This window comes from Petaurus breviceps, unplaced genomic scaffold (genome assembly GCF_028583685.1).
Source record: "Petaurus breviceps papuanus isolate PSGF00001 unplaced genomic scaffold, PetGlider_PUasm1.0 81, whole genome shotgun sequence".
Taxonomy (NCBI): Eukaryota; Metazoa; Chordata; class Mammalia; order Diprotodontia; family Petauridae; genus Petaurus; species Petaurus breviceps.
The window spans coordinates 8,850,311-8,878,260 of record NW_027186546.1 but is presented as its reverse complement, the minus strand read 5'-3'; the positions used below and the strand labels follow the sequence as shown (position 1 = coordinate 8,878,260).

General features: G+C 35.8%; 1 protein-coding gene across 2 annotated transcripts in view; it reads left to right on the top strand.

Annotated features, from left to right (window-relative positions):
* Window positions 1–25,578, top strand: part of LOC138176142 (DNA/RNA-binding protein KIN17) — a 42,933-nt gene extending 17,355 nt beyond the window's left edge. The window contains exons 8-13 of one of the 2 annotated variants that reach the window (XM_069106915.1): window positions 3,123–3,252; window positions 6,906–6,956; window positions 10,241–10,309; window positions 13,187–13,286; window positions 21,015–21,115; window positions 23,602–25,578. In XM_069106915.1, the coding sequence (XP_068963016.1) occupies window positions 3,123–3,252; window positions 6,906–6,956; window positions 10,241–10,309; window positions 13,187–13,286; window positions 21,015–21,115; window positions 23,602–23,664 (514 nt within the window). In that variant the 3' untranslated portion in view covers window positions 23,665–25,578. Of the gene's footprint in view, window positions 1–3,122; window positions 3,253–6,905; window positions 6,957–10,240; window positions 10,310–13,186; window positions 13,287–20,479; window positions 20,520–21,014; window positions 21,116–23,601 lie in introns of those variants that run through there. The other variant, XM_069106916.1, reaches the window with a different exon arrangement.
* The last annotated feature ends 2,372 nt before the right edge of the window (window positions 25,579–27,950 follow it).

The window sequence follows — 27,950 nt, the reverse complement described above, 5'->3', positions numbered from 1 at the left end:
CCCCCCCCCAGCTTCAGAGCATTAACTCTGCCCAGCAACAACTCATGAATTGGTTATCTCAGCTTGGAACAGTGACAAGCTACACCTGTGAATCTTTCACAAAAGTATCTATAAACATTCCAGCTTAGGCAACTATTATCTCCCCCTTGTATAGTGTTCCGCTGCCCCCATGAATCCTTTAGGACCCTATCTCTGGGTTAACTCCTTAGCCTATTATCCACACACTAAATCTCCATTAACCTTGGTTCCCAGACACGAATCTTGTCAAACATGACACTGGTGGGTGGCAGACTGGGCATTTCTCAGTCAGCCCTTGACCGATAGCTGCTTTAGTGATGTTTTAAGCCTAAAACCACAAGTCCAGGTAGCCCCCTCGTGGGCTTTTTCCCAGTGAATTATGGGCAATACGCCTTCAAAGTTACATTAAAAGTGCATATCCCTTTAAACACTGGCCCCACCTTAACTCCTCCCTAATCCCACCCTTAATCACCTAGTTAGCATAATTGGCACGGGTTCTACTATGGATTATTCTATAAAAACCTTAATTCTACCCCTTTAAGGTTGCAGGTCCCCTAAAGGACTCTTGCCCACTGTATAGCCTAACAATAAACTTGCAGGTTCCCTAAAGACCCTTGCCCGCTGTAAAGCATACAATAAACTTTTACAACTCTGATTCCAAGTTGGCTTGGGCTGAATTCTTTCCAGACTGAATCCAGGGTTTTCTGGTCTTAGATAAAGATCAGAGTTCCTGCTGAACCTATTGTGAGCCATCCCTCATCACGTTCATATAGTCCTTGTGGAAAATCCATTTTTTGTTTTTGAGTCTTGCTTGACATTGTTATGATATCATGATTGTAGGTTGGATTTTAGGGCATCTCTAGATCTATGATGAGATCTTTATCCTTGTCAGTATATTCTTTGGTTTACACATCTCTTCAGCTTCAGTTTCTGAACTGGGCCTTTGTGTCAGGGCCAGGTGCTGCCTTCAACGATACTTTTTGGTAGGGTGTTCTTCTCCTTGTTCTTGAACTGAGTTTCCTACGTTTTTGTGCTGATTTCTGTCTCCAAGAGAGTATCTACAGTTAGAATGCTGTAAGATTTTAGACCTTCCTTGGCTTGATGAGGTTCAGTGTGCTAAATCTTAAAGGCTCTGTATGGTGTCTCAGGACAGAGTACTGTGGACCATGGAGTTCTAGGGTGTCCTAGACCTAGGTGCTGATGCATCCATAATAATTACTGCTGTTTAAGGTTGCTTTTAGTTTATTTTGTGGGTTTCTGACCACTCTGAAGCATTTTCATAGTATTTTTTCACTTTTGCTGTCTCTAGATACACAGCCTTCTAGTCTGCCCGTGTCTTTAGCCTGACTTTGGTCACTGAGAAGCTTTTATTTTCTTTATCCATGCTGCCACTGTCTTTTTTGGGTGGTCCCTCTTTGCTTGGTCTTCTGGCTGATTTTTTTATGCCATTCTAGGGAGGATAAAATGAAAAACTATAGTTTCTCATTTGTTTTCTTGCTTTTGTACTATTTCTTAGTTTTGTGGTTTTGTTTTGTTTTTGGGTTTTTTTGCTGTGTGTGGGAGTTTGGCTGCCTTTTTCTCCTCAAACAGCTGTTTTAGCCAGGAATCTGTTAATGATTTGACGTGAACTTGGAAGGAGGACCCTAGTAAGGAATTATATTCTTGGCTGTGTGGTACTTAACATTTTTATCAAAGACTTGGATAGCTATAAATAGTACAGTTCTTATATTTCTAGGTGACACAAAGTTTAGAGAGCTTGCCTAACACTGGGTGACAGATCTAGATCTTTCTGGGGTCCAAAAAGATCTCAGTTGTCTAAAGCATTGGTGTCAAACCCAAATAGAAATGGGGCTACTAAACTGTATATAAGGTTTCCTGCAGGCTGCATATTGACTCAGAGAGCTACATATTAACCTTATGTATTTTCTATTGTATTTTTAATTTATTTTGTTTAGTGTTTCCCAATTACATTTTAATCTGGTTCAGGTCTGAGTATTGTGAATGCATATTTGACATCGAGGGCAGAATCTAATGAAATGAAATTTAATGGGGATAAATTTAAAATTTTATATTTGAATTTAAGAAATCATCTTATAAATATAAGATAAAGGTGGAATGTCTAGATGGTAATTCATTTGGAAAAGATCTTGGCACTTTAATAATAGAACTATAAACGTTATATGAGTCAGCAGCATGAGATGGTAACCAAAAGGTTACCAGGAGATATAAACCTCTCTTACAGCTGAGAGAGGCATAGTGTGTAGGACCAGGGAGACAATAATCTTGTTTTGTTTTGTCCTGGTCAGATCAGGGTGCCACATTTTAGGAATGACATTGATAAGCTGGAGAGTATCCAAAGGAGGGCAACCAAGGTGGTGAAAAACCTCAAGATCATACCATAATAGGATCTCTGGAAGGAATCAGAGATGTTTAAACTGTAGAAAAAAGTTATTGGGGACATGATAGCTGTCTTCAGGAATCTGAAAGGTGATTGTGTGTATGAGGGATCAGACTTGTTCCACTTGGACCCCAAAATGCATAACTAGGATCATTAGGTGGAATTTTCAGAGAGTCAGATTTTGACTGGAACTATGTAAGAATTTCCTAACAATTAAAGCTACCCAAAAGTGGAATGAACTACTTTGTGAAGGGGAACCAACTGCCTCTTACTCTTCAGTTCTTCAAGGAAAGGCTGAATGACTGCTTGGATTCTTAATTAGGTATGGGTTGGACTAGATGGCTTCTGTGTTTTAATTTTCAACTTCTGAGATTCTGTGAAAATTTATATGACTGGTCAGTGCCAGAACCTTGTGAGCTCCTGAGTCTAAATTTGTTCTCTTCTAAACCATGATACCTTCTTTGTTCTCTTGATTGATTTTAATTCTTATAAATCAGAGGTGCTATCAAATATAATGATTCCCTTGTTAATCTTTCTTTATTGTAAAACATTTATTTGCAAATGGAGTTTGCTAGGTCAGTCAGCAAGCATTTATTAGGCAACTGCTTTGTTTACGCATTGTGCTGAGTGCTGGGTAGAAAGGCAAAAGACAGTTCCTGATCTCAAGGAACTCAGAATTAATTGACCTGGTTTTTATTTCCATCAGTTCTCTGGGTCCTAGTGCATTGAAAATGGTGGGGACTGCAGCATCAGTAAAACGGAAAGAATCATCCCACAGTTCATCTCAGTCAAAAGAAAAGAAGAAGAAGAAATCTGCACTTGATGAAATAATGGAGGTATAATTAAGAAAGGGTATCTTATAAAATATTCATTGATTCTTAAAGGGGGAATTAATTATATATTTCAAAGCTAATGAAAATCCAAGAAGATCTTAATGAATGTTGCAGTATATCATACAAATATATGTCCATCTTGGACTGGACAAATTTATGCGTGCTATTTTGAGAAGTGATTGTCAGCCATATCCATCTGTGAAGTTATCTATTTAGAAAATCAGAATAAATACCATACTTTCTTACCTGAAGAGTTATCAGTAAAAATCACTATAAAATTTGGGTACAGAATTAGAAAGTTCAGCAATAATAAATTATTATTCAAAGCTTTATTTCCAAAGAGTTATTAAAGCCAGAACAGTTATTTTTCCCCTTAGTCTCTGACTTAATTTTTCTCCTCTTTGGCAATAAACATTCTCAATAATCAGACCTCAATTTCAGACCAGTATCCTTATGCTCTCTTGTTGCTTCCAACCTTAGCACATCCTGACAAGTGAATGAAGATGTCTAGATGAGGTATTTTTAATTTTTTGGTCAAGCTCATAATAATGCATCTTCAGTTAAAGTAATTTGTACAATTGAAAGCATTTTACTGATAAGGATCACTTTGTGACTCTAAAACTAGCTACGAATCTTGTATATATGCTTTTTTTTTTTGTAGCTTATATTTTTTTTAAAATTAATTTGTTTGTTTCCTTTTAGTTTACAGGATTCAATTCCACAATTCCTTGAGTTTCACATTTTGTTCCCCGCCCTCCCTTCCCCCCCCCCCCATGGTGGCTTATAGTCAAGTATAGGAGCTGTAAATACTTTCACATTATACATTAGTCAGGTTATAAGGACGGATTGTACCAGCTGGAATGAAAAATGGTAAAGAGGACATAAAACCAAATAAGAGAAGGAAAAAGATCAGGTATTTTGCTTCCACCTGGATATAAACTTAGTTCTTTCTCTGGATGCACATATTTCTCTCCATCATGAGTCTTTTGGGATTGACTTATATCACTGCATTGCTGAGAAGAGTCCAGTCTATCAAAGTATGTCATCACACATACGTTGTATCTGTAATTGTGTACAAATTTCTCCTGGTTCTACTCTTCTCACTCAGCATCAGTTTGTATAAGCCTCTCGAGGTAAATATGAAGACCGTATCTTGTATATATTCTAGTGGAAATTGTCTCTGCAACCCCCATACCTTAGCTTTACCCTATCTAAAAAGGGAGGAGAAGAACTGGAAAGAAACTGAGTATTTCTGTTCTTAAAATGGTTAAAACAGTTGCTATGTCTTTCCCTCTCCCTGACCAAAGAAACTTCCTACTTTTTTCTAGCCATCAAAAGATTGACATAAATTATTTTTGAGGTCATTGAATGGGATCACTTTTGGTCTATGGACTACTGTGTTATACCTGCCATTGTCTTTCAGGGATGCGTTTTTATCTATGGACTTAAAAACTTCATCCCTTAAAAATTTAATTTAGGTAGTACTGATAAAGTAAAATCTCTAGTGCTTTTATCTATTGTTTTTTTCCTACTGTTCAGTCTCTCCTGATGCTGAAAATTTGCCCTGTGTAGGACAAACTGAAAGGCATAAGTATGATATAAAAGCAGCAGATTAAGTAGCTGTTTAAATGGCATATCCTCCAGATTAATTTCTTTTAATTATAAATTTTAATATCTTGGTTACCCTTCATTCATATGAAAAGTTGGAGACTTTAGAATTAGGTTTCAATTGGATATAGAGTTTTCTCATTTATTTCCAAGGAAAGATGGAAAACAGGGTTAATGTTAAACTGCTAAGAACGTGAAAGATCTGAGTATATGACAGAGTTCTGTCATCCATTTATCTATTTCCTCCTTTTGTTATTTGTATTTTTTATTTCTCTCTTACTCTGACTTTGTTATCATATTAAAATAATTTCAAGTGCTGTCAGCTTCTTGTGCTTAAAAATTTCCCTGATACTGGAGTGTAATCCCTACTCTTGCTTTGCATAAACATCATTTTTAATCTTTAACATTGGGAAAGATGGACAAGCTAGTTTCAGGTGCTGAAGGTAGTTGTAGTTGTTGCATTCATCTTTAAGAGTGAATGAGATGAGAAATTTTAGGAATCCTGCTTTACCTGCTTTTTAACAATTAACAATCCATAGCTTATAGTAAAACAGGCATTTAAGTATTTTCTCTGTTGTAGCAGCAAGCACCCCAGCATACCCAGGGTGGCTGCCAACACAGGTTCTTAGATCTGCTTTTCTAAAGGAAAGCAACTCAAAATGGGTTAACAATCTTGCTTTAATCAAACATATCATTTACCTAGTTCAGGGGAAAAAGTCAGCACCCCGAACTTCGGAGTATACAAAGGTTACAAGCAAACAGAAACATTTCAGCAGACAGGCCTCCAACTGTCCAACTATTACATCTATGCCTAGTCAGTTACCAGAGAGGGAAGCATCAACATCTGGGTTTTTCAAAGCCAGGGGGCTCTCAACGGCTGCCCAGAGTCTCTCATCTGGTCAAATCACACAACACTTCTCAAAGTGATCCCCAAAACAAAGCCTCACAACAGGTTTTATATAGCCTTCTCCTGGCTCAGAGAATGTAACAACCCTCTTGACCCACTGCCCAATCACAAAGTATCTCCTGAAAAACAAGCCTTCCACCACAGGCTCCAGGTGCATTTAACCTAGGGGCAGGGAAGATCTTGCACAATCTTAGAAAGATGGCAACAACATAAATTTACATTCTCATTACATCTATGCCAGGCATTCTGCTAAGCACTGGGGATATAGAGAAAAGCCAAACCAAATCTTGCTCTTAAAGAGTTCACAGTCTGATGCAGAGACAAAATGCAAAATGAGAAAACACTAGCAATTGAAGGGCATCAGTGAAGGGTGTCAGTAAAGGCAAAAGGTAGAATTTGAGCTGGGAAAGAAGCTAGGGAAACTAAGAGGCAGAAATGATGGTGGGGAGGGCATTCCAGGAAAGGCCCTGAGGTGGAAGATAGAGTGGCCTCTGTGAGGAACTGTGAGAAGCCCAGTTTAGCTACATAGATCCTGTGGTGAGAAAAGGTCTAAAAAGAATAGAAATGTTGGAAGGGCTGGCACTGAAAATGAGTCAATGGAGGAAGTTCTTACCCTGGGATTTTTCACAGTTTTGACAAACCCTAAGTCTTTGGTGTTCAACTTTTTTTTTTTTTTAAAGCAATTGGGGCTAAGTAACTTGCTCAAGGTTACACAGCCAGTTATTTCTGGGTGTGGTGCTGAGTATCTGAGCCCGGATTTGATCCAGGTCATCCCAACACTGGAGCCGGTGCTCTTACTCGCTGTGCTACTTGGCCGCCCCAGGTGTTCAACTTATTGACCATAATTTTTTTTTCCCATTCTTCTCCTTTCACCTTCTCTCTCCCAATCTAAGTTATCCCTGTTTTTTGGAATACTTTTTCTAGAATTTTCTGGGTATTGTTTTTGTTTTCTTTTTTTTAGTGAACTAGATAGACTTCACCAAGCAGGAATATTTCATATACAAAGGAGAATTTATGTGAAACCATGAATCTTTATAGTTTTTATTTTTTCATGGTATCCTCTTGGTAATTAAAAATGATGTTTGCAACTTATTAAGGACTTTATAGGAACAGTATTATGAATAACTTACTTGTTTTATAGCTCGAAGAACAAAAGAAAAAAAGTGCTCGAACGGATTATTGGCTGCACCCTGTAAGTACTATTTTTTAAGTAAGTACTAGTTTTTTTTTTTTAAAAGCAGTTGGGGTTAAGTAACTTTCTCAAGGTTACGTGGCCAGTTATTTTGTGTGGGTGCTAAGTATCTGAGGCTGGAACCGATCCTGGGTCTCCTGACTCTGGGGCCGGCGCTTTTACTCACTGCGCCACCTGGCCACCCTTGTAAGTACTAGTTTTTAAGGCCCAGATTTATCTTTTTTTTTTTTTTGCTTTTTGGAGGGCAGTTGGGGTTAAATGACTTGCCCAAGGTCACACAGCTGGTTTTTGTGTTAAGTGTCTGAGGCTGGATTTTAACTCAGGTCCTCCTGACTCCAGGGCCGGTGCTCTATTCACTGTGCCACCTAGCCACCCCCCAGAATTATCTTTATGTGATATTTTTTTCTGTTCTTATTTACCACAGATATCTAGTTTTCCAAAAACATATTCTTTTTAGTGAGTTTTCTACAATATATTTAGTAATTTTCATAAAAAGATTTGCTTCTGTAGCTGACTTCAGATCTTTCAATTAAGATGCAATATATTTCAGAACATTATTTTTATACTTCCAAGAAAGGAATAGCATTGTTTTACAGAGATGTACTGAATCTAGCAATAGATAATTTAAATTGAAGATTGTAAGTATCCTTTTGAATATAAGAATTTTGTTTTCTACCTTTTTCTAAGGGAATAAGGACTAGCCAGGTTTTCATATCTGAGATTGAAGATAATTTTTAACTAAAAAACATTAAAATGTTCCTGGGTTATAGAATAAATTGATTTTAACTTGGCAGGCCAAGGAAAAGCATTTGTATGTATTTATTGAGGCACTTTTTCTGAACTTAATAAGCTAGAAAGTTTTCACAAAACTTTTTTTTTCCTTTGAAGTGGCACTCATTCTTCTAAAGAGGCAAATTTTAGAAGAAAGAAATGTGCCAATTACAAAATGAAAGTATTTTAAACTAGGAGATGAGGAGTCTGATCCCATAGGTCTGTTGTTTCTCCCTGTCTTTGAAAATCAAATGCATCTTTATTTTCACTTTTATATCTTCTTTTGTACCACTGTAAAATAGAGATAATTCTCACTGGTGATGGCAATGAGGATTAATTCAGAAAGTCAGTGTTTCTAAAAACATGCTTCCTATTGTAATGTTAGAAATTAATGCAATTTGTAAAGCCATTCTAGCCAACTATATCTGATTAATTTAGGAAAGTGAAAATTGAATCATCTTTCTATGTTTAATTTGTGGGTTGAAGTTTAAGGTCGTTGTAAACATTTTGAAGGTAATGTTTGGTTTTATGTGAGAATGAGGGTTAATTTTTCCTTTCTATTTTATAGAAGCAAAGATTTTCTTCCCCATCTACCCAGTGTAGAATGTTATTGCACCCTGTAGGAGGGAAAAATCAACCTAGTTGCTTTAAAAATCCTTTTTTTCCCCTTAGAATAGATGTTTTTTGAAAATTTGTAGGTTTTATGTTTTCTTTAGAGATTTTTGTCATCCAAAATTTTGTATAAATGAAAGCTATAATGAGACCAAAACCTAAATCAATCCGATTAATTTCATAGGGTTTATACCTTTGTTGTTGGAAGGAATTTTAAACGTCATCTAGTTCAACCTATCCATTTTATAGATGAGGAAAATGAAGCTCAGAAAGTTTAAATAGTTTGCTTAGAAATATCCAGGGAGTAAATGGCAGAGACAGTATTGAATTCAGGGACTTTGATCAGGCACTCTTTTAATCCAGGATTCTCTCTACTATGTCACTAAATCCTGCTGGTAATTCAGTGATTTTTAGCTTAGTAAATAATTGTAATTCTCTGAAGTGTTGGTTGTTTTTGTGAAATAGCTGTTATTCCAAGAATATGATATCCAGTTGTAATTTATCAACAACTTCACATGGTTTACATGTATACAGTTAAAACAACCAATATATTAATGCTATTGTTCAGCCTTTTTATCTTAGGGAGGTATATTGTATTAGGTATTTTAAAGTATTTCAATAATTGTTTTAATTAATTTTCTATTCTCTTTTTACCCTGAAGCAGTTTGTCTAAAACTCTAGAAAGAAAGGAATTTAGTGGGTAAAAATTGTAATTGTATAATGAGTCATAATTTCTCTTCAGATTACCTCATTTTATGGCCTTTGGTAAACTCAGCTTATTTCCTTATGGCAATAAGTATCTGAGTCAGAAAAACTGCCTGCTCTGACATTAATTAGCTTCTTTTCAGAGGTTTCAGGGTAGACTTGGATTAAGAAGGTTCAGACATTCTCTTAAGCACTAGAAAGAGTTCTAGTATTTAAAGACTCTCTTCTCTGTAACCTTACACACTTCTCTCCATACCACCCTTCTAAACATTTAAAAATTCAGTATTTAACATGGCTTACCATAGAATTGTTAACCTAGCTTTTTTCTTTTTAAAAATAAACATTTGAAATGATAAATACAAAATCATTGCACTGAATATAGCAATAAATGAAGCAATTGAAATTTCTTTGCTAATCTTTGGAAAGCTTATCAGAATCAGGAAGACAGAAAGAAGAACAAGCCCAATTTCTATTTATGTGAAATATATAATCATAATTTTTTTCTATCATTTGAAAATTAGATTCTCAAAAGAAAGATAGCAAGCATTAATCTGAAAATTCTTAGTAAATCAAAAATTGAAAATCATATGAGAAACTTTTGAACTAATTTGACTATAATACATGAGCTTAAAGGTTTCCTGCTATTTTTCTAGGAAAATTTACTAATCCTTATATCTGTCAATATTGAAAAGTGGCTTATCTTGTTTTTAAAAAGTTTCATAAACTTTAACTATAAATAGTGAAACTTTATACTTTTCTTTACAGTCTTTTTTTTCTGTTAGAATATTTGAGTATGTTTGATTAAGATTATGGTCTTTTTTTTTTAAAAGAATGAAATCAACAAATTAATAGACTATACATGGAAGGCATGAGTTAATGGGGTTAAATGTCAAGAGGTAAAGGTTCTTAGCTGTCGAGATATTTTCACCATGGAGTGAAGAGTCTTCTTATCTTGACTCTTCTTTGGTAATAGTGATCTGAACAAGAGATGAGAGATTTTTAAAGGAATATTTTTCTCATAGATTAGCCAGCAGTGGAAAAGGCTTGGAAATCTGTGCCTTTCTATTTACTGTAGCACAGCAGTAACAGCTAATTAGAAAAAGCTCTTCCATAAACATTAACTTAAAGTAAAGAAACACAATAGGAAGATCCAGTCTTTTTTTTTTCTAAAATATTTTTTTTTGTTTTTATTAAAGGAAATTATTGTGAAAATTATAACCAAAAAACTTGGAGAGAAATATCATAAGAAAAAGGGAGTTGTCCAGGTAAGCCTATAAAACTTGTCAGCCAGAATATTTGGAGAATTTGGGTAAATTGTTTGTTTCTGTAGTGAAGCACCAGTATTTTGATCAGTTATACCTTAATAGTTTAGTGCTGCTTGGGGCCAAAGTTCTCTGTTTGAATCTTCAAAGTGCAAGAAACATTTTTAAAATGCAGTATTTTCTTACATTTCTTATCTCTGCATTCAACTGTCTACCAAGTTCTCTCAACTTGGTTTCTATAAGTCTCAAATCCATTTCCTTCTTTCTGTTGGTACTACTTCCATTGTAGTGTATAATATATCTTACCTGAACTTCTCTAATAACCCAACTGGTCTTCCTATTTCTAGTTCCTTATTTGTTCTGTCTTTCATATCACTTTCTGAAGCATCTTTATGATCCGTTGCTCCGATAACATTAACATTCTCTTGCCCTTACTTCCTTTCACCTCAGTTTCAGCCCACTTGGACTTTTCATTGTTTCCCAATTTCTTCCTGTCCTTCTTTGCTTCTATGCCCTTGTTTATCTCATTCCTCATGGCCATCTTTATCCATGTATTCAGATCCTTCTTATTTATTTATTTATTTTAAGGCAATTGGGGTTAGGTAACTTGCTCAAGTTACACAGCCAGGTGTTTCTGGGTGGGTGCTAAGTGTCTGAGCCTGGATTTGATCCCAGGTCATCCTGACCCTGGGGCCAGTGCTCTTACTCACTGTGCTATCTGGCCACCCCCAATTCTTCCTATTTTTTAAGACTCAGATTAAATACCTTATCCTCTCTGAAGCCTTCTTTGATCCTTTACCCTGGTCCTTCTCAACCCCTTGCCTTGCAGGTGGAAGCAATATCTTCTTCAACTCTTAATTATATTTAATTAATTATAAATAATAATCTTCGTACTTTGTTGGGATTTTGCCTTTATATTAAAAACAAATTATAAAACTGATACCTCTTTTTTGTATCACATACATTGACACATATATCTCCTTTTCCTTATAACAAAGATTTTTAAAAATTGTTTTTAAGTTTAACAAATCTAACTGATATATCTGTGCCTGACAACACATGAAATATCCACATTCTTAGTTCCCCATCTCTTTGTTGAAGATAGTGATGGTGGTGATGGTGGTGGTGATGGTGATGATGATGATGAACATAGCTAGGATTTGTATAGCCCTTTAAAGTAGGGAATTACATTTGTTCATCTGTTTTCCAGGACCAGTGTTCATGATGATATAGCATTACAGTGCTTTAAAGTTTGTAAAGCACTTTACTACAGTATCTCATTTGATTCTCACAATAAACTGTGAGATGAGTCAATCAACATTTATTAAGTGCCTACTATGTTCCAGTTCCTCCTGGAATATTGCTTTCCAAAATGGTTGAATCAGTTCACTGTTCCACTAATGGTGTATTAATGTCCCAATTTTTCTACATCCCCCCCTTCTGTGATTCTAGTCAATCTGAGAGGTGTAAAATGATATCTCAAAGTTGTTTTGATTTTCTTTTTTTTATTAAATTATTGATTTTTAGTTTTCAACAATCACTTATGCAAATTTTAAATTTTCTTTCTCTCCTTTCCCAAGATGACTTACAATATCTTCTTCAACTTGCAATGGGCTCTACACATACATTCCTATTAAACATATTTTCACATTAGTCATGTTGCATAGAAGAATTATAACGAACGGGAAAATCCATTAGAAAGAAAAAAACCAAAATAAAACAAAAAAGAAAATAGTCTGCTCCATAGTTCTTTCTCTGGATGTGGATGGCATTTTCTATCATGTGTTCTTTGGAATTGTTTTAGGTCCTTGCATGGCTGAGAATGGCTAAGTCCACCAAAATCAGTCCTCACACACTGTGGCTGTTACTGTGCACAATGTTCTCCTGGTTCTGCTCCTCACTCAGCATCAGTTCATATAAGTCTTTCCAGGTTTCTCTGAAGCCTGCTTTTCTTATAGCACAATAGTATTCCATTACATTCATATAACACAACTTGTTCAGCCATTCCCCAATTGATGGGTATCCTCTCGGTTTCCAATTCTTGGCCACCACAAAAAGAGCTGCTATAAATATTTTTGCACACGTGGGTCCTTTTCCCATTTTTATGATCACTTTGGGACATAGCCCTAGAAGTGGTATTTCTTAGTCAAAGGGTATACACATTTTTGTAACCCTTTGGATATAGTTCCAAATTGCTCTCCAGAGCAGTTGGATCAGCTCACACCTCCACCAAGAATGAATTAGTGTTACAACATCCTCTAACATTTATCATTCTTCTGTTTTGCCATGTTAACCAATCTAATTTAATAGGTGTGTGGTACCTCAGAGTTGTTTTGATTTTCATTTCTTTAATCAATAATTTAGAGCATTTTTTCATATGACTATATAGTTTTGATTTCTTCATCAAAAAAACTGCCTTTTCATATCCTTTGACCATTTACCAGTTGGGGAATGAAAGCAATATTATATTCTGAGGTCCTAATAATCACAGTTTTTTTTACTTTAGTGGGACTCTAGAGTATTGTTAACATTCTGATGGAGTACTTACACAAAATATATTCTCTACTTTTTTTTTAGACTAACTATATATTAGCACTCTGCCTCATGTATATCTTCAAGTTGGGCACAGTGAGCCCTTATACTTCATTCTTAACGATTGTCTCTGAATTTTCCTAAACTTTCTTTCGTTCAGCAGATACAAATCTTAGATAAGCTTTGATCTAGGTTTGCTTTTGGAAACTTTAGATTTGAAGCCACTTTTGGACCTTGGAAAACACTAAAGTTTGTAGAATGACTTTGTTCTTTTGATATAGCCATAACTTTTATCTTTTGTCTGTGTTTTTCAAAATTCGTTTGCTAAAATGTTAATTTTATGCACAGGAAGTAATTGACAAATACACAGCAGTGGTAAAGATGATCGATTCTGGAGACAAGCTAAAACTTGACCAGACCCATTTAGAGACAGTAATACCAGCACCAGGTAAATCTCTTTTTAAATCTATAACTTCTATGCCCTCAAAATGATTTATTTCATCCTTAGATTCATGTTGTACCTTCATTTAAGGGTCATGAATGAGATTTTCTTTTTAGATTTTTTTTTCTCAGTTTGTAGAGGGGAATACAGTGTTATAAATGAATAAAATTTGAGTAGATTCATAGATTTCTGTATACTCTTTCTTTACCAAAAAGAGTTATTTACATATAAGTTATGCTAGTGCTCTTCTAATCTTTTCTCTTCTTGTAAAGTTTGATGTTGCCACTACCTTGCCAGGGCATTTAAACTTATTTTTCCTCTTTTAACTTGAGTTCCTGGTACAAATTTTTTTTGTATAATATGAAAAGAAAATTTGAAAGTATTTATGTACTAGAAATGACATGTAATTTTGTCCATGAAGGATACTTCTGATGTGGAACTTCCCTTCATTATTGTATATTGATAATTCATTTGTAATTTATAATCTCAGTTACCTGGGGTGCTGATAGGTTAAGTGATTTATCTGTGGTCACATGATATTTTTCAGAGGCCAATTATGAAATTAAGGCTTAGTGTTTCTAAGGTGGACCCCGTGTGTCATGCTGAACATACATGCTTCTTTAGTAATAATGATACCAGTTATATGGCCCTATATGAATATATACAGCTTCTCTAATAATCATATGTATAATAATAATTATAATGCTAATTCCCAAGTTCTGGCTTCTTAAAATATTTTTTTGGGGGGGCTTCTCTTTCATCCCCTTTGTGCAGTTATTTTTTTTCCATTTTTCAAATGCTTTATTAAATTCTGATTTACATCATTCATTTCTGCCAGATTTTGAGTTACAAATTTTCTCCCCATTTTTCCCCTACCCACCGCCCCAAAATAGCAGTCTCATAGGATATCCCTTCCTCCAATCTGCTCTCTCCCATATTTTCTCCCATACCCCTTTCAACTTTTCCAGTAGGGCATGGTGGATCTCTATGCCCCACAGTGCCTGTATATCTTATTTCCCAATTATATGTAAAATAGTGTTAATAATAGTATATATATTTTTTTAAACATTTGATTTTAAAACTTTGAATTTCAGATTCATTCCTTTCCTCCCTTGTCACCCACCCCTACTGGGAAGATAAGCAGTTCAGTATAGGTTGTACATGTGTAGCTAATGCAAAACAATAACATAGTGGATATATTGTAAAAGACTGACTATATTTCCCTCCCTCCTATCCCACCTCCCACTTGTTCTATTCTCTACTTTGATCCTTTCCCTTTTCAAAAGTGGATGCTTCCAACTTCCCTCCCCCACAGCCTGCCCTCCCTTCCATCATCCCCGCTCTCATCCCCTCCCCCTTATTCTCCTGTAGGGTGAGATACCCTATTTAGTGTGTATTTCATTCCCTCCCCAAGCCAAATTCAATGAGAATAAGGTTGACCCATTCCCTTTTGCCTTCCTATTCTTCCCCTCCAATGTAACCATTTTCCCTTGCCTCTTCTTTATGAGATAGTTTACCCCATTGTCTCTCCCCATCTCCTCTCATTATATTCCTCTCTCACCTCTTAATTTCCCCTTTTAAGTATCATCCCTTCCTGTTAAATTGGTCCTGTGCCCTCTATGTATACCTGTAAACATATATACACACATTCACATATGTATTCATATGCCCATATACCCTCATATATAGACATATATATATTTCCATTCCCTTCAACTATTTTCATACTGACAAAAGTTTCATCAGTTACAATTATTGTTGTTCCATGTAGGAATGTTAATAGTTCAACTTTGATAAGTTCCTTATGATTTCTTTTCCCTGTTTACCTTCTCATGCTTCTCTTGCTTCTTGTATCTGAATATGAAATTTCCTATTCAACTCTGGTTTTTTCATCAAGAATGCTTAAAGTCCTCTATTCCACTGAATGACCATATTTTCCCCTGAAACATGATACTCAGTTTTGCTGGGTAGGTGATTCTTGTTTTTAATCCCAGCTCCTTTTACCTCCAGAATATCATATTCCAAGCCCTTCGATCCCTCAGTGTAGAAGCTGCCAGATCCTGGGTTATCCTGATTGTGTTTCCACAATATTCAAATTGTTTCTTCCTGGCTGCTTTTGTAATATTCTCTCCTTGATCTGGGAATTCTGGAACCTGGCTATAATATTCCTAGGAGTTTTCTTTTGGGGATCTTTTCAGGAGGTGATTGGTGGATTCTTTCAATCTCTATTTTGCCCTGTGGTTCTTCATCAGGGCAGTTTTCTTTGAGAACTTCCTGGAGGATGATTTCTAGGTTCTTACTTTGATCATGGCTTTCAGGCAGTCCAATAATTTTTAAATTGTCTCTCCTGAATCTGTTTTCCAGGTCAGTGGTTTTTCCCATGAGATATTTCACATTGCCTTCTATTCTTTAATTTGTTTGGATCTGTTTAACAGCATCTTGATTTCTCATCAAGTCATTAGCTTCCATTTGCTCCAATCTAATTCTGAAGCAATAATTCTCCTCAGTGAGCTTTTGAGATTCTTTTTCCATCTGGCAAATTTGGCTTTTTAAGGCATTCTTCTCCTCGTTGCCTTTTTGAGCCTCTTTTGCCATTTGAGTTAGTCTATTTTTTAAGGTGTTATTTTCCTCAGTCAGGCTGTTGACTTTCATTTTGTAATTTTCTTGCATCATTCTCATTTCTCTTCCCAATTTTTCCTCCACTTCTCTTATCTGCTTCTTAAGGTCCTCTATGGCCTGTAACCAGCTTGTATTTTCCTTTGAAGCTTTTGGTGCAGGAGTTCTGACTTCACTGTCTTCCTCCTGTTCCGTGCTTTGCTCCTTTTTGTTCCCAAAATAGGAGAGTAATGTTGGAATCTTCTGTCTCTTTGTTTCCTTTGCCTGGTCATGTCGCCCCCTAGTCACTTGACCCCTGGGCTTTTTGCCATAGTAGCTCTGCCACCAGACAGGGGAGCTTTCATCTCAAACGCTGGGGTTTTCTCAGCTGCGGGAGGTATTAGATGGTTGCCCTCTCTGAGGCCTCCATACACTGTGGCAAGCTGGACACACGCCCCAGAACCTCCACCCTTGACTGCAATCCAGATCCATGCAGGTTAAAGCAAGAGCCAATATCCCTCAGACTGTTTGCTTGGTCCTCTTACACTCTGCAAGCCAAGAGCTGAAGCTGCCACATGGCGCTGGCTGGCTGTGCCGGCCTCTCAGTGGCTTCTCGCCCCGGGGGCAAAAGCTATGCACTCCCACTTACTGGGTCCCAAAGTCCAGATTGCACTGACCTGTTACTTTGTCCTACGCATCTATGTGTTGATAATTCTGGAAACGGCCACAGCTGCTACTGATGTGGAGTCCCTCCGGCTGGTGGCTGGTCGCCCTGGGGCTAAAACCTCTGGCTCACCTGGGCCTGGGCTCCGCTCCCATAGCGCTGTGCTGGCCGATTCCTGCTGGCCTACTGGGTTGTCCTCAGCAGGCAGTTAGCTTCTCTATCATTTTGTGGGTTCTGCAGCTCCATAGTTTGTTCAGAGTCCCCTTTTTACATTGATTGGGGAAGGTGGAAGCCGGAGCCACTCGGAGGTCATGCTTCTACTCTGCTATCCTGACTACGCCCCCCCCTTTGTGCAGTTATTATTTCACATAAAAGCCCTATTTTATTAATTCTAATAGCAAAAATTTTTCCTCTGGAAACTGAATAGTAAAGATTTTTTGGTTCTTAGGAGTGCAATGAAAAGTGATTTGATTCATTGTTTTAAAAAATATATTTAAATAAATGATGCCTATATATTTCATGTTTTTTCATGTTGGAAGGGATCTGAAAGATCATTCAGGCCAGTGGTTTTCATAGTGCTGGCCTCACCAATCAAAAGATAGGTATCATCCTTTGCTCACTATAATAATTAATCAGTAACCTTGCTATGATAATTATGTGATTTATCTCCAGTCACTTTTATCCTCAAAGACTCTTGACTCACTGTACCTGTGCAGGTACTTTTGGAAAAGTTCCATCTTCATTTTCTCTCCTCCAGACCACCTGAACTTCAGCAGGCATCCCTCAGAGGGCAAGATGTGGGCCTTGGTGCAGCAGCTAGTGGTTAAGTCTACCTCATTGTTTTCATTTTAAGCGGGACAAAGTGAACCACAAAGGATGAGCAGGCATGGATGAAATATGATAGAAATTACAGATATCATTTTCTTTCCCTCCAAACCCACTTTAAAACTTTCTTGTTAGTGTTTAGGCCACCACCATCCTTTTCCCAGGTTTTTACAACTTTGGTGTCATTTTCAGCTCTTCACGTTCCCTTATCCTACATCCATGTTTCTAGTCAGTTTCCAGATCTTGGCAGTTTGACTTCCATGTTTCTTCCATGTGTCTTCTTTCTACTCACACAGCTAATTCTCTTCCTTCCTCCAACCCTTCCTCTACGTCAAACAGTATATCAATTACATGTGAAATTTATGCAAAACATATTTCCATACTAGCCATGTTGCTAGAAAAGAAGTGAAAAAAGATAGTGAAAAAATTATACTTCATTTTGCACTCAGTTCATCACTTCTCTTTCTGGAGGTGGATAGCATTTTTCAATATGGGTCCTTTGGAATTGTCCTCGATCATTGTATTGATCAGAGTAGCCAGGTTGATCATCTTTATAATACTGTTGTTACTGTGTACGGTGTTCTGGTTCTGCTCACTTCACTTTGAATGAGTTCTTGTAGGACTTCCCAGGTTTTTCTGAAACCATTCTTCTCATCATTTCTTTTTTTTTTTAATAATTTTTTTAAAATTAAATTTTATGTTTATTTTTAGTTTACATCATTCATTTCCACAAGATTTTGAGTTACAATTTTTCTCCCCATCTTTTCCCTATCCATCACCCCAAAACAGTGATCCTACTGTATACCCCCTCCCCCAATCTGTTCTCTCCTATATCCTCCCCTATCCCCCTTCCAACTTTCCAGTAGGGCAAAATGGATCCCAGTGCCTGTTTATCTTATTTCCCAGTTACATGTAAATAGTAACAATAATAATAATATTAATAATAACAATTTTTTAAACATTTGATTTTTCAACTTTGAATTCCAGATTCTTTCCCTTCCTCCCTCGTCACCCACCCTTACTGGGAAGATAAGTAATTTAATATAGGTTGGTGCATGTGCAGTTATACACATTTCCATAGTGGATATATTGTGAAAGACTGACTATATTTCCCTCCATCCTATCCTGCCTCCCATTTGTTCTATTCTCTACTTTGACCCTGTCCTTTTTCAAAAGTGTGTGCTTCTAACTACCCTTCCCCCCAACCTTCCCTCCCCTCTATCATCCCCTCCCCATCCACTTCCCCCCTACTCTCCTGTAGGGCAAGATACCCAATTTAGTGTGTATGTCATTCTCTCCCTAAGCCAAATTCAATGAGAGTAACGTTCACCCATTCCCTTTTGCCTTCCTGCTCTTTCCCTCCATTGTAACAGTTATCCCTTGTCTCTTCTATATGAGATCTTCTTGTCATTTCTTGTGGCACAATAGTATTCCATCACAATCATATATTACAAATTTTTCAGCCATTTTCCAATTAATAAGTATCCTCTCAATTTCTAGCTCTTTGCTACCACAAAAGAAGCTGCTTAAAAATTTTTTTAAACATAGGTCCTTTTCCTTCTTTGATCTTTTGGGATACAGACGTAGTGCTGGTATTGCTGGTTCAGAGGGTATTCATAGTTTGATAGCCCTTTGGTATATTTCCAAATTATTCTCCAGAATGATTGGACCAGTTCACAACTTTACCAACAGTGAATTAGTTTTTCTGTTTTTCCATTTCCCTTCCAGCATTTGTCCTCCAGCATTTTCCTTTTCTGTCATGTTAGCCAATCAGATAGGTGTGAGATGGTACCTCAGAATTATTTTAATTTGCATTGCTCTAATTATTAGTGATTTAGAGAATTTTTTTCATGTGACTATTTATAAACTTTGATTTTTTTTTCATCTGAAAACTACCTGTTCATATCCTTTGATCATTTATCAATTAGGGAATGATTCTAATTTTTACAAATTTGGCTCAGTTCTCTGTATATTTGAGAAGTGAAACCTTTATCAGAGAAACTTGCTAGAAATCCCCTCCCCCCCACCCCCGCAGTTTTTGCTTTCCTTCTAATTTTGACTGCATTGGTTTTCTTTGTGCAGACCCTTTTTAATTTCATGTAATCAAAATTATCCATTCTGCTTCTTGTGATCCTCTCCATCTCTTGTTTGATCTTAAACTCTTCCCTTATCCATAGATCTTACAGGTGAATTTTCTGTTCTCTCCTAACTTGCTTATGATGTCACTCTGTGTCTAAATTATGTACTTATTTTGACTTTGTTATATAGTATGAGATGTTGGTCTGTGCCTACTTTCTGCCACCAGTTCCCCCAGTAGTCTTTGTCAGATAGTGATTTCTTGTCCCCAAAGCTTGGATCTTTGGGTTTATCAAATACTAAATTACTGTGATTATTTACTACTCTGTGTTGTGTCCCTAAACTATTTCACTGATCCACTACTCGTATTTCTTAGCCAATACCAAGTTGTTTTGATGATTACCTCTTTGTAAGATAGTTTGTAGGCTGCTTTCCTTCCCATCTTTTTATTATTGATTCCCTTAATATTCTTGACCTTTCCATCTTCCTTGTACATTTTGTTATTATTTTTTCTAGATCTATAAAATAATTTTTTGGTGGTCTGATTGCTGTGGCTCTGACCTAAATAAATTAATTTAGGTAGAATTGTCATTTTTATTATATTGGCTTGGCCTATCCATGAGTATTTAATATCTCTCTAGTTGTTTAGATCTGTCTTTATTTATCTGAAAAGTGTTCTGGGTTATGCTCATAAAGTCCTTGCATTTGTCTTGGCAGGTAGACTCCCAAGTATTTTATGTTGTCTGTAGTTATTTTAAATGGAATTTTGTTTAATCTCTTCTTGCTGGGTTTTGTTGGTATATATGTTTATGATTTATGTATTAAAGTGCAAGTCTTGAGATGAGTCACTCAGTTAATTCTAATGGCACCTGTAGCCTCTGAGATTAATTATTTTGTCTTTTCTAAACTTTTTTTGTTTTATAACAATTATTAATATAGTAGTACATGTATATTATTTATAAGTAAATAAACATGTTAGGGGTGTGTGTTCAAAAATTTTTTTCTGATGAGTTTTGTGTTAAACATTTTTTACTGATAGGCATACATAATTGAAAAAAGTCTGGAGAAAGATGATCTAGGTAAGTTCTCTCGTTTGACAGGTGAGGGCCAGGAAGGCCTAGAGAAGTTAAATAACCTACCCTTGCTATAGAGGGGACTTGAATTGAGGTCCTTGGATCCAAATCCAACATTTTTTTTCTACTGTATTACATTCTACCTCTTTTATTCTGTTTTTGACTTTTGTAAGAAAAATGTTTCTCTCCACAAATTATTTTGTAGGACATTGCAATGTTTGAGCAAATCAGCCATTTCTATTTTAAGAAAAGGTTATTATTACTATCAGTGTAGTGCCAGTGTGGTACAAAAAGCCCTTGGCTAGGGGTTGGGATATGTGACCTTAGTTAAGTCACTGTATGTTTTTGGGCATCCATTTCTACATTTGTAATAAATGAGTTCTGAAATACTATGACCTACCTGATGAAATTATATTTTGCTCTCATATAGATAATATGAAAGTAGGTATTTTCTTTGTGTGAAGTTTCCTATCGATCTTTTTTTTTTTTTTTTTTTTTTAGGAAAAAGAGTTTTGGTTTTGAATGGAGGCTACAGGGGAAATGAAGCAACCCTAGAATCCATCAGTGAGAAAACTTTTTCTGCCACTGTCATGATTGAAACTGTAAGTATATTTTACCTAGAAACAGCCATTTTTAAATGTTCAAAAAATCTGAAGTGAATTCTTTAATTTACAACTTTTTATACATTCTAGAAATAATCTAAAATGAAGATCTTTACAAATATAGCAAAATAAACTATAATGTAGATTTTAAGACAACAATTTAGAGAATAAAGAAGTAAATTGAAATAAGTTTGTAGAGTGGTAAAAATGAGAGGAATTAACTCCTTTCAAAATCCTCCATATGTTTAATATTAAGACATTTGGTTCTTTTGACAGAAGAAAATTAATAAGGCAGGGGTGTCTGGTACTCTGTTCTCTATATATTCTAAAATGAGGCCTTTATTAAAAGAACTTGCTGTAAAAATTTTTCTCCAGTTTCCCACTTTACTTCTAATCTTGGCTGCTTTGGATTTATTTGCGCAAAACCTTTTTAATTTAATGAAATCAAAGTTATCAGTTTTATATCCCTTAATACTCTCTCTTGTTTTGCAATAAATTCTTTCCTTATCTATAGATCTGATAGGTAAATTATTCCATGCTCCCCTAATTTGCTTATGACATCACCCCTTAGGTTTAAATCATGTACCCATTTTGACCTTATCTTGGTGTATCATTTGAGAAGTTGATCTATACCTAGTTTCTGCTAAATTGCTTTCAAGTTTTTCCAACAGTTTTTGTCATATAGTGAGTTCTTGCCCCAAGAACTTGGATCTTTGGGTTTATCAAACACTTGATTACTATGATAATTTACTACTGTATATTATGTGCCTAATCTAGTCCACTGATCTACCACTCTATTTCTTAGCCAGTAACAGATAGTTTTGATGATTAACACTTTATAATATAGTTTGACATCTGGTATAGCTAGGCTACCTTCTTTTGCATTTTTCTTTTATTAATTCCCTTAATATTCTTGGCCATTTGTTCTTCCAGATAAATTTTGTTTTATTTTTTCTAGCTCTATAAAATAAATTTTTGGCAGTTTGATTTGCATGACACTGAACAAGTAGATTAATTTAGATAGAATTGTCGTTTTTATTACATGGGATCAGCCTACCCATGAACAATTAATATTTCTCCAGTTGTTTAGATCTGACTTGTGTGAAAAGCATTTTGTGATTGTGTTCATATAGTTCCTGTGTTTGTCTTGACAGGTAGATTCCCACGTATTTTATATTGTCTGCACTTATTTTAAATGGAACTTCTTTTTTTGTCTTTTGCTGTTAGACTTTGTTGGTAATATATAGAAACGCTGATGATTGATGTGGGTTTATATCCTACAACCTTACAAAAGTTCTTAATTATTTCAGCTAGTTTTTTGTTGATTCTCTGGGTTTCTCCAAATATAGCCTCATATCATCTGCAAAGAGTGATAGTTTGTTTTCTCATTGCGTATTCTAATTCCTTGAATTGTATTTTCTTCTCTTATTGCTATAGCTAACATTGAATAATAGTGGTGATAATGGGCATCCTTGCTTTACAAAACCCTGATTGTATTGGGAAGGCTTCTAGATTATCCTTATTACATATAATGCCTGTTGATATTTTTAGATAAATATTACTTATCACTTTAAGGTCAATTCCATTTATTCTTGTGCTTTCTACATGCTTTTAATAAGAAATATTTTGTCAGAAGCTTTCTATGCATTTATTGAAATAATCATACGATTTTTATTGGTTTTGTTTTTAATGTAGTCAGTTATGCTGATAGTTTTCCTAATATTGAACTAATTTTGCATTCTTGGTATAAATCCTATCTGGTCACAGTGTGTGAAATTTGTAATATATTTCTGTAATCTCTTTGCCAGTATTTTATTTAAATTTTTTGTATTGATATTCATTAGGGAAATTGACCTATAGTTTTCTTTCTCAGTTTTTGCTCTTCCTGGTTTAGGTATGAGCTCTGTATTTATGTCATAAAAGGAATTAGGTAGGACTCCTTTTTGCCTACTTTTCCCAAATAGTTTATATAGTACTGGAATTAATTGCTCTTTAAATATTTAGTAAAATTCACTCTTCCTTAATAATCCGACACCTTCTTACCTTTTTAGTTTTTTTACACTACATTAAACCCAGACAATTCCTTTGTGATTCAGAAACACTGGTGGTATCTTGCTCTTCCTTGAACATGATACTTTATTTCCTAAAAAAGGGAGACCTTTGCACTAGCTGCCCTCCAGACCTGGAATGCTTTTTCTCCTCATTCTGTTTCTTGTCTTTCTTAGCTTCCTCCTTTCTTTCCCCCTTACTGCCTTCCCTCTGAGATTAACTTGTATACACATAAGCTTGTTCTCTTTCTTTGTATGACCAGCACTTAGCAAAATGCTATCATATAGTAAGTATTCTTTTTTTAACTGAGTGAGTTTTATTACTACACATTTTAAGACAGTTGGAGAAGAAGAGAGCTGGATTTTTTCTCTTTTTGCTGTCATTTTCTTATTCTTTCTCTTCCATGTATACTTACACTTTTTATTTTCAATTTCTAGGGCCCTCTAAAGGGACGCAGAGTTGAAGGTATTCAATATGAGGATATCTCTAAACTTGCTTGAGGATGGAAATTGGTAAAAAGTCCTTTAAAACTTCAAAGCATCAAATTGGTGTTCTCTAGAACAACATATGACTCTACCATGTTAGGGTGCTTCTTTTGTATGAGACAGAAGAATCTATTTAAATACTGCTGTATATCTTAAGCATATATGGTCATTCAGATTTATTAATATCTTGTTATATAATTTTTAAATTTTGTCTTTGTTTTTATTTCCTTTTGTGGTATACATTGGAATGTTGTACCTTTTATTAAAAGAATGGTATTCTAAAATGTTTTCTATAAGGCAGTTGATAGTTATTCAGGAACCTTATTCAGCATTGTAGGAGACAACTAGGCTAAACTAGGCTAAAGGAGAGCTCATAGGTCATCTAGTCCAACTTTGTCATTTTTACATGTGAGGAAACAGTGGCTTCGAGAGATGAAGTGTTTTTGTGAAGGGACTCAAACTGAGGCCTTCCCACTCCCCAGTCTCTCTCTTTCCACTGCATGCCACGTGCAGTACACCTGGGGCTTTGACTCTAAGTAGTGAAAGGACAAAAGAAAGAGTAGCAGTGGTCTAATGGCAGTAGTCTTACTAATTATTTTCTTCCATGATATTATGGTGCATTTGAAAATATGTTATTTACACTTTTGTGTAATTTGTGATACTTACACTTTTACAAAGTACTAAACTTATTGGTACATTTGCATAATTCATCTTTCTTCTAGAGTCTGGATATTCATGTTGCCTAGCAACAAATTCATTATGGAGACAGACTCTCCCCAATACATATTGTTTTAATTGTAACTTTTTAATTAGCATATTTCTCCCCAAAGACTTTTACCATGATGCAGTGGAAAGCACAGGAGTTAGTCAGGAGACCCCTCTTGCAGTTCCAGCCTCAGGTTCAGTTGTGAGACCTTGAGCCTCCCCTCTCTGACTTTGTTTTCCTATCTTTAAAATGAGGGCAGTTATGAAACTCAGTTAAAATCTGTGAATAGTGTGAATCACACTATGCCAAGCACTGTGAATGCAAAAATGGAAGTGGTCCCTCAGGGTGCTTACATTTTACTGGGAGATAGAGTATGTACAGATAAATAAAATGGGGGAGTGTAGCAGCAAGCACCCCAGCGTCCCCAGGGTGGCTGCTCACACAGGTTCTTGGATCTGCTTTGTTAAAGGAAAGCAACTCAAAATGGGTTAACAAGCTTACTTTAATCATTCAGACATATATTGTTTACCTTATTCAGGGGAAAAGGTCAGCACCCCGAACTTCAAAGTATACAGGCAGAATTATCAAGACAAACAGATCTAGTAGACAGATTTCAAACTGTCCAACCATTACATCCATACCCAGTCAACATCTGGGTTTCCACATCTGGGTTTTTCAAAGGGGGGGAGGCCCTCTGGACAACGGCTTCCCAGAATTTCATCTGATCAAATCACAGAACACTTCTCAAAGTGAGCCCCCAAAACAAAGCCTCACATCCGGGCTTATATAGCCTTCTCCCGGCTCAGAGAATGTAACAACCTTATTGACCCACTGGCCAATCAAAAAGTATCTACTGAAAAACAAGCCTCCCACCCCAGGCTTCTGGTGCACTTTAGCCTAGGGGAAGGGAAGATCTTCCAAATTTGCATTTCCATTACAGGGAGGATGTCTGAAAAGGTCTCAACCAGTGGTGACATTGGGCTGTTCTTTGAAAGAAGTTAGGGATTTTGTGACACAAAAGTGAGGGAAGGAAAAAATTCCCAATGTGGGGATCCTGCCATGTAAATGCCCAGGGGAAAGAAGTGGGATGTTATATATGAGGATGCTTGAGAACACTTTCAACTCCTACCTCCTGTCAAATAAAAATGATCAAATATAACAATGTAAAGCACTGTGTAAAATGCTCTTTTAGAACAAAGATAAAAATGTTTTTCTTGAATGTACCACTTTGTGACTTTTCCTCTTATTTTTTTCTGGCATTTAAAAGGAAACAAAACCACCACTGTGTTCCCAAGGCTTGTAAGGGATACAGCTCACACCTTTAACCCTAATTGAGTGGGATCTTTGTAACTATGAAGATAATTATTTTCTTAACCAAAATAAATTATGTAACTTCACTTTTCCTCAAACTGCTCCCCACCCCTCCAGCCCCCAATATCTAATCAATTGCCAAATCTTGTTGCGTCTGCTTCTATAATGTATCTAACATTTGTCCCTTCGTTCACATGGCCATCTACCTAAAAGTCCTCAGATTCTGCCTCCTGACAACCTTTCAAAATGTTTTTCATTTTTCCTCTTCATACACTACATGGTCTAGCCAAATTGAGCCCCTTCCTCTCACATTAATTCTAGGCACTTCGTTTCCCATCTCTGTGGTTTTACACAGGCTATCTCCAACCCTAGAAATGTACTCCTTCCTCCTCAACACCACTTAGGATCCCTAGATTCTTCGAAGCTAAACTCAAGTACTCTTAAGACCCCAGCTGCTGGTGCCTCACATCACTGAAAGTACTTTCTATATATTCACATATATTTTGTATAAACATTATATGTTATTTTTAGATAAAATGTAAGTTTCTAGATGGTAGGGATGGTTTCATTTTCATCTTTGTGTTCTGAAAACTAGTACAGTACCTGGTTTATAGGATACTTAACAAATCTGTGTTGATTGGTTGATGCAGATACCTGAAGACAAATCTTACATTCACTATCATACCAAAAAGCATTGCAAAATGTTCTCTTCCCCCTGAATTAGTGACTTTCTCAAGGATATATGTCATGTTACTAATATTGCCAGACCGAAAGACCTAAATATTATAAGATTTTTAAATTTAATTTTTTATTATGAATTTAAATAAAAAGATCATTTTCATATATACACAACACAAAGATGATTGTACATGAAATTGTGAATTTCAGTTTCATAACTGCATTTTAAAAAGTTCTTTGTGAATTCCACATTATTTTCAAACCTATCCTGCTTGTCTTTTATCCTCCTGAACTTCTTTCTGTTTATTTCTGTGGATTTAAAAATGTTTCAAAGGCTCTCTTTTATTTTGGCATCACTACTGGTAACCTTATCCTCCCCTTTCAAACACCCTTCCCCCCAAATTAAAAACTGAGAGAGGAAAAGAAAAATCAGTATAGCAAAACATATCCACGCAGTGGCCAAATTTATAAATATATGTCTCTTTCTGCACCTTGAATCTGTTAATTCTGTCGTGGAGTGGATGATGTGCTTCATTATTGATGCCTAGAGAGGTGGTTGGTCATTGGTTTTAGAGTACTAAAGTCTTTTACAGTAGCTTTCCTTTACAGTGTTGCTGTTGTATGAATTTTGTGTTGTTCTGGTGCAGCTCACTTCATACTGCATCACTTCTTTGTTCAGTCATTCCCCAGTTGATGGGAGCTCCCTTTGATTATAGTTCTTTTTTTTACTCCCTTTTTAATCACACCCATAAGGATTCCTTAACTCTTCCTTTTTATTCTTGCTCGTTTCCCTTCAGTTTGATGTATTTCTTTGCCAAATGATCTATTTGTATGATTTCAGCTAAGTTAGACTTATCTGATTTTTTCTGCCCCTACCCCCTTTCTCTATGTTTGTATATTCTCTCTTACTCGAATTATGAGAAGTATCAGGTTCTACTTCCCTTTCCAAAAACCCTTAAAACAAAACCAGTCCATTCCTAGGACCTTTGTTTTTCTTAAGTAGTTCCCTTAATACCTTTTGAAAATATTAAGGTTCTGAAGGGACAATTGTTTTTTCTCCACCCATGAGTATTACTATGACATCATTATATAACCCCTTCCAATTCCTCAAGTAGGTTTACTTCTCCAGGTTTTTTGTTTTTTTTTGACTCATGTTTATATCTCAGAGTTTTTATTCAGCTCTGGCCTTTTCATCAAAAATACTTGAAAGTTCTCTGTTCCATTAATGCTAGAAACACCAGAATTCAGGAAGATCTTAAAGAGCAAGACGAACCTGTAACAGTTGATACAGTGCACTTTTAAAAAAATCCATAAAGCAAAGAAAATAGAGGAAGTAGGATGCAAATTTTAATTTAAAAGTAAAATTATAGTATTTTTTGCCTCAAATGACACAATTGGTCCTTCTAGTGTTAAAGGTCTATTTTTTCCTCTGTAATATTATACTCAGCTTTGCAATGTAAATTATTGATTGTAAACCTATATCTTTTCCTGTTTGGAATACTGTTTCTCTTTCTCTGAACCTGGTCATTTTTACAGATTTCTAAATACACCACACTTTTTACCATACCTTGAGAGGGAGGGAATAAATACACCACTCTTTTTGCTG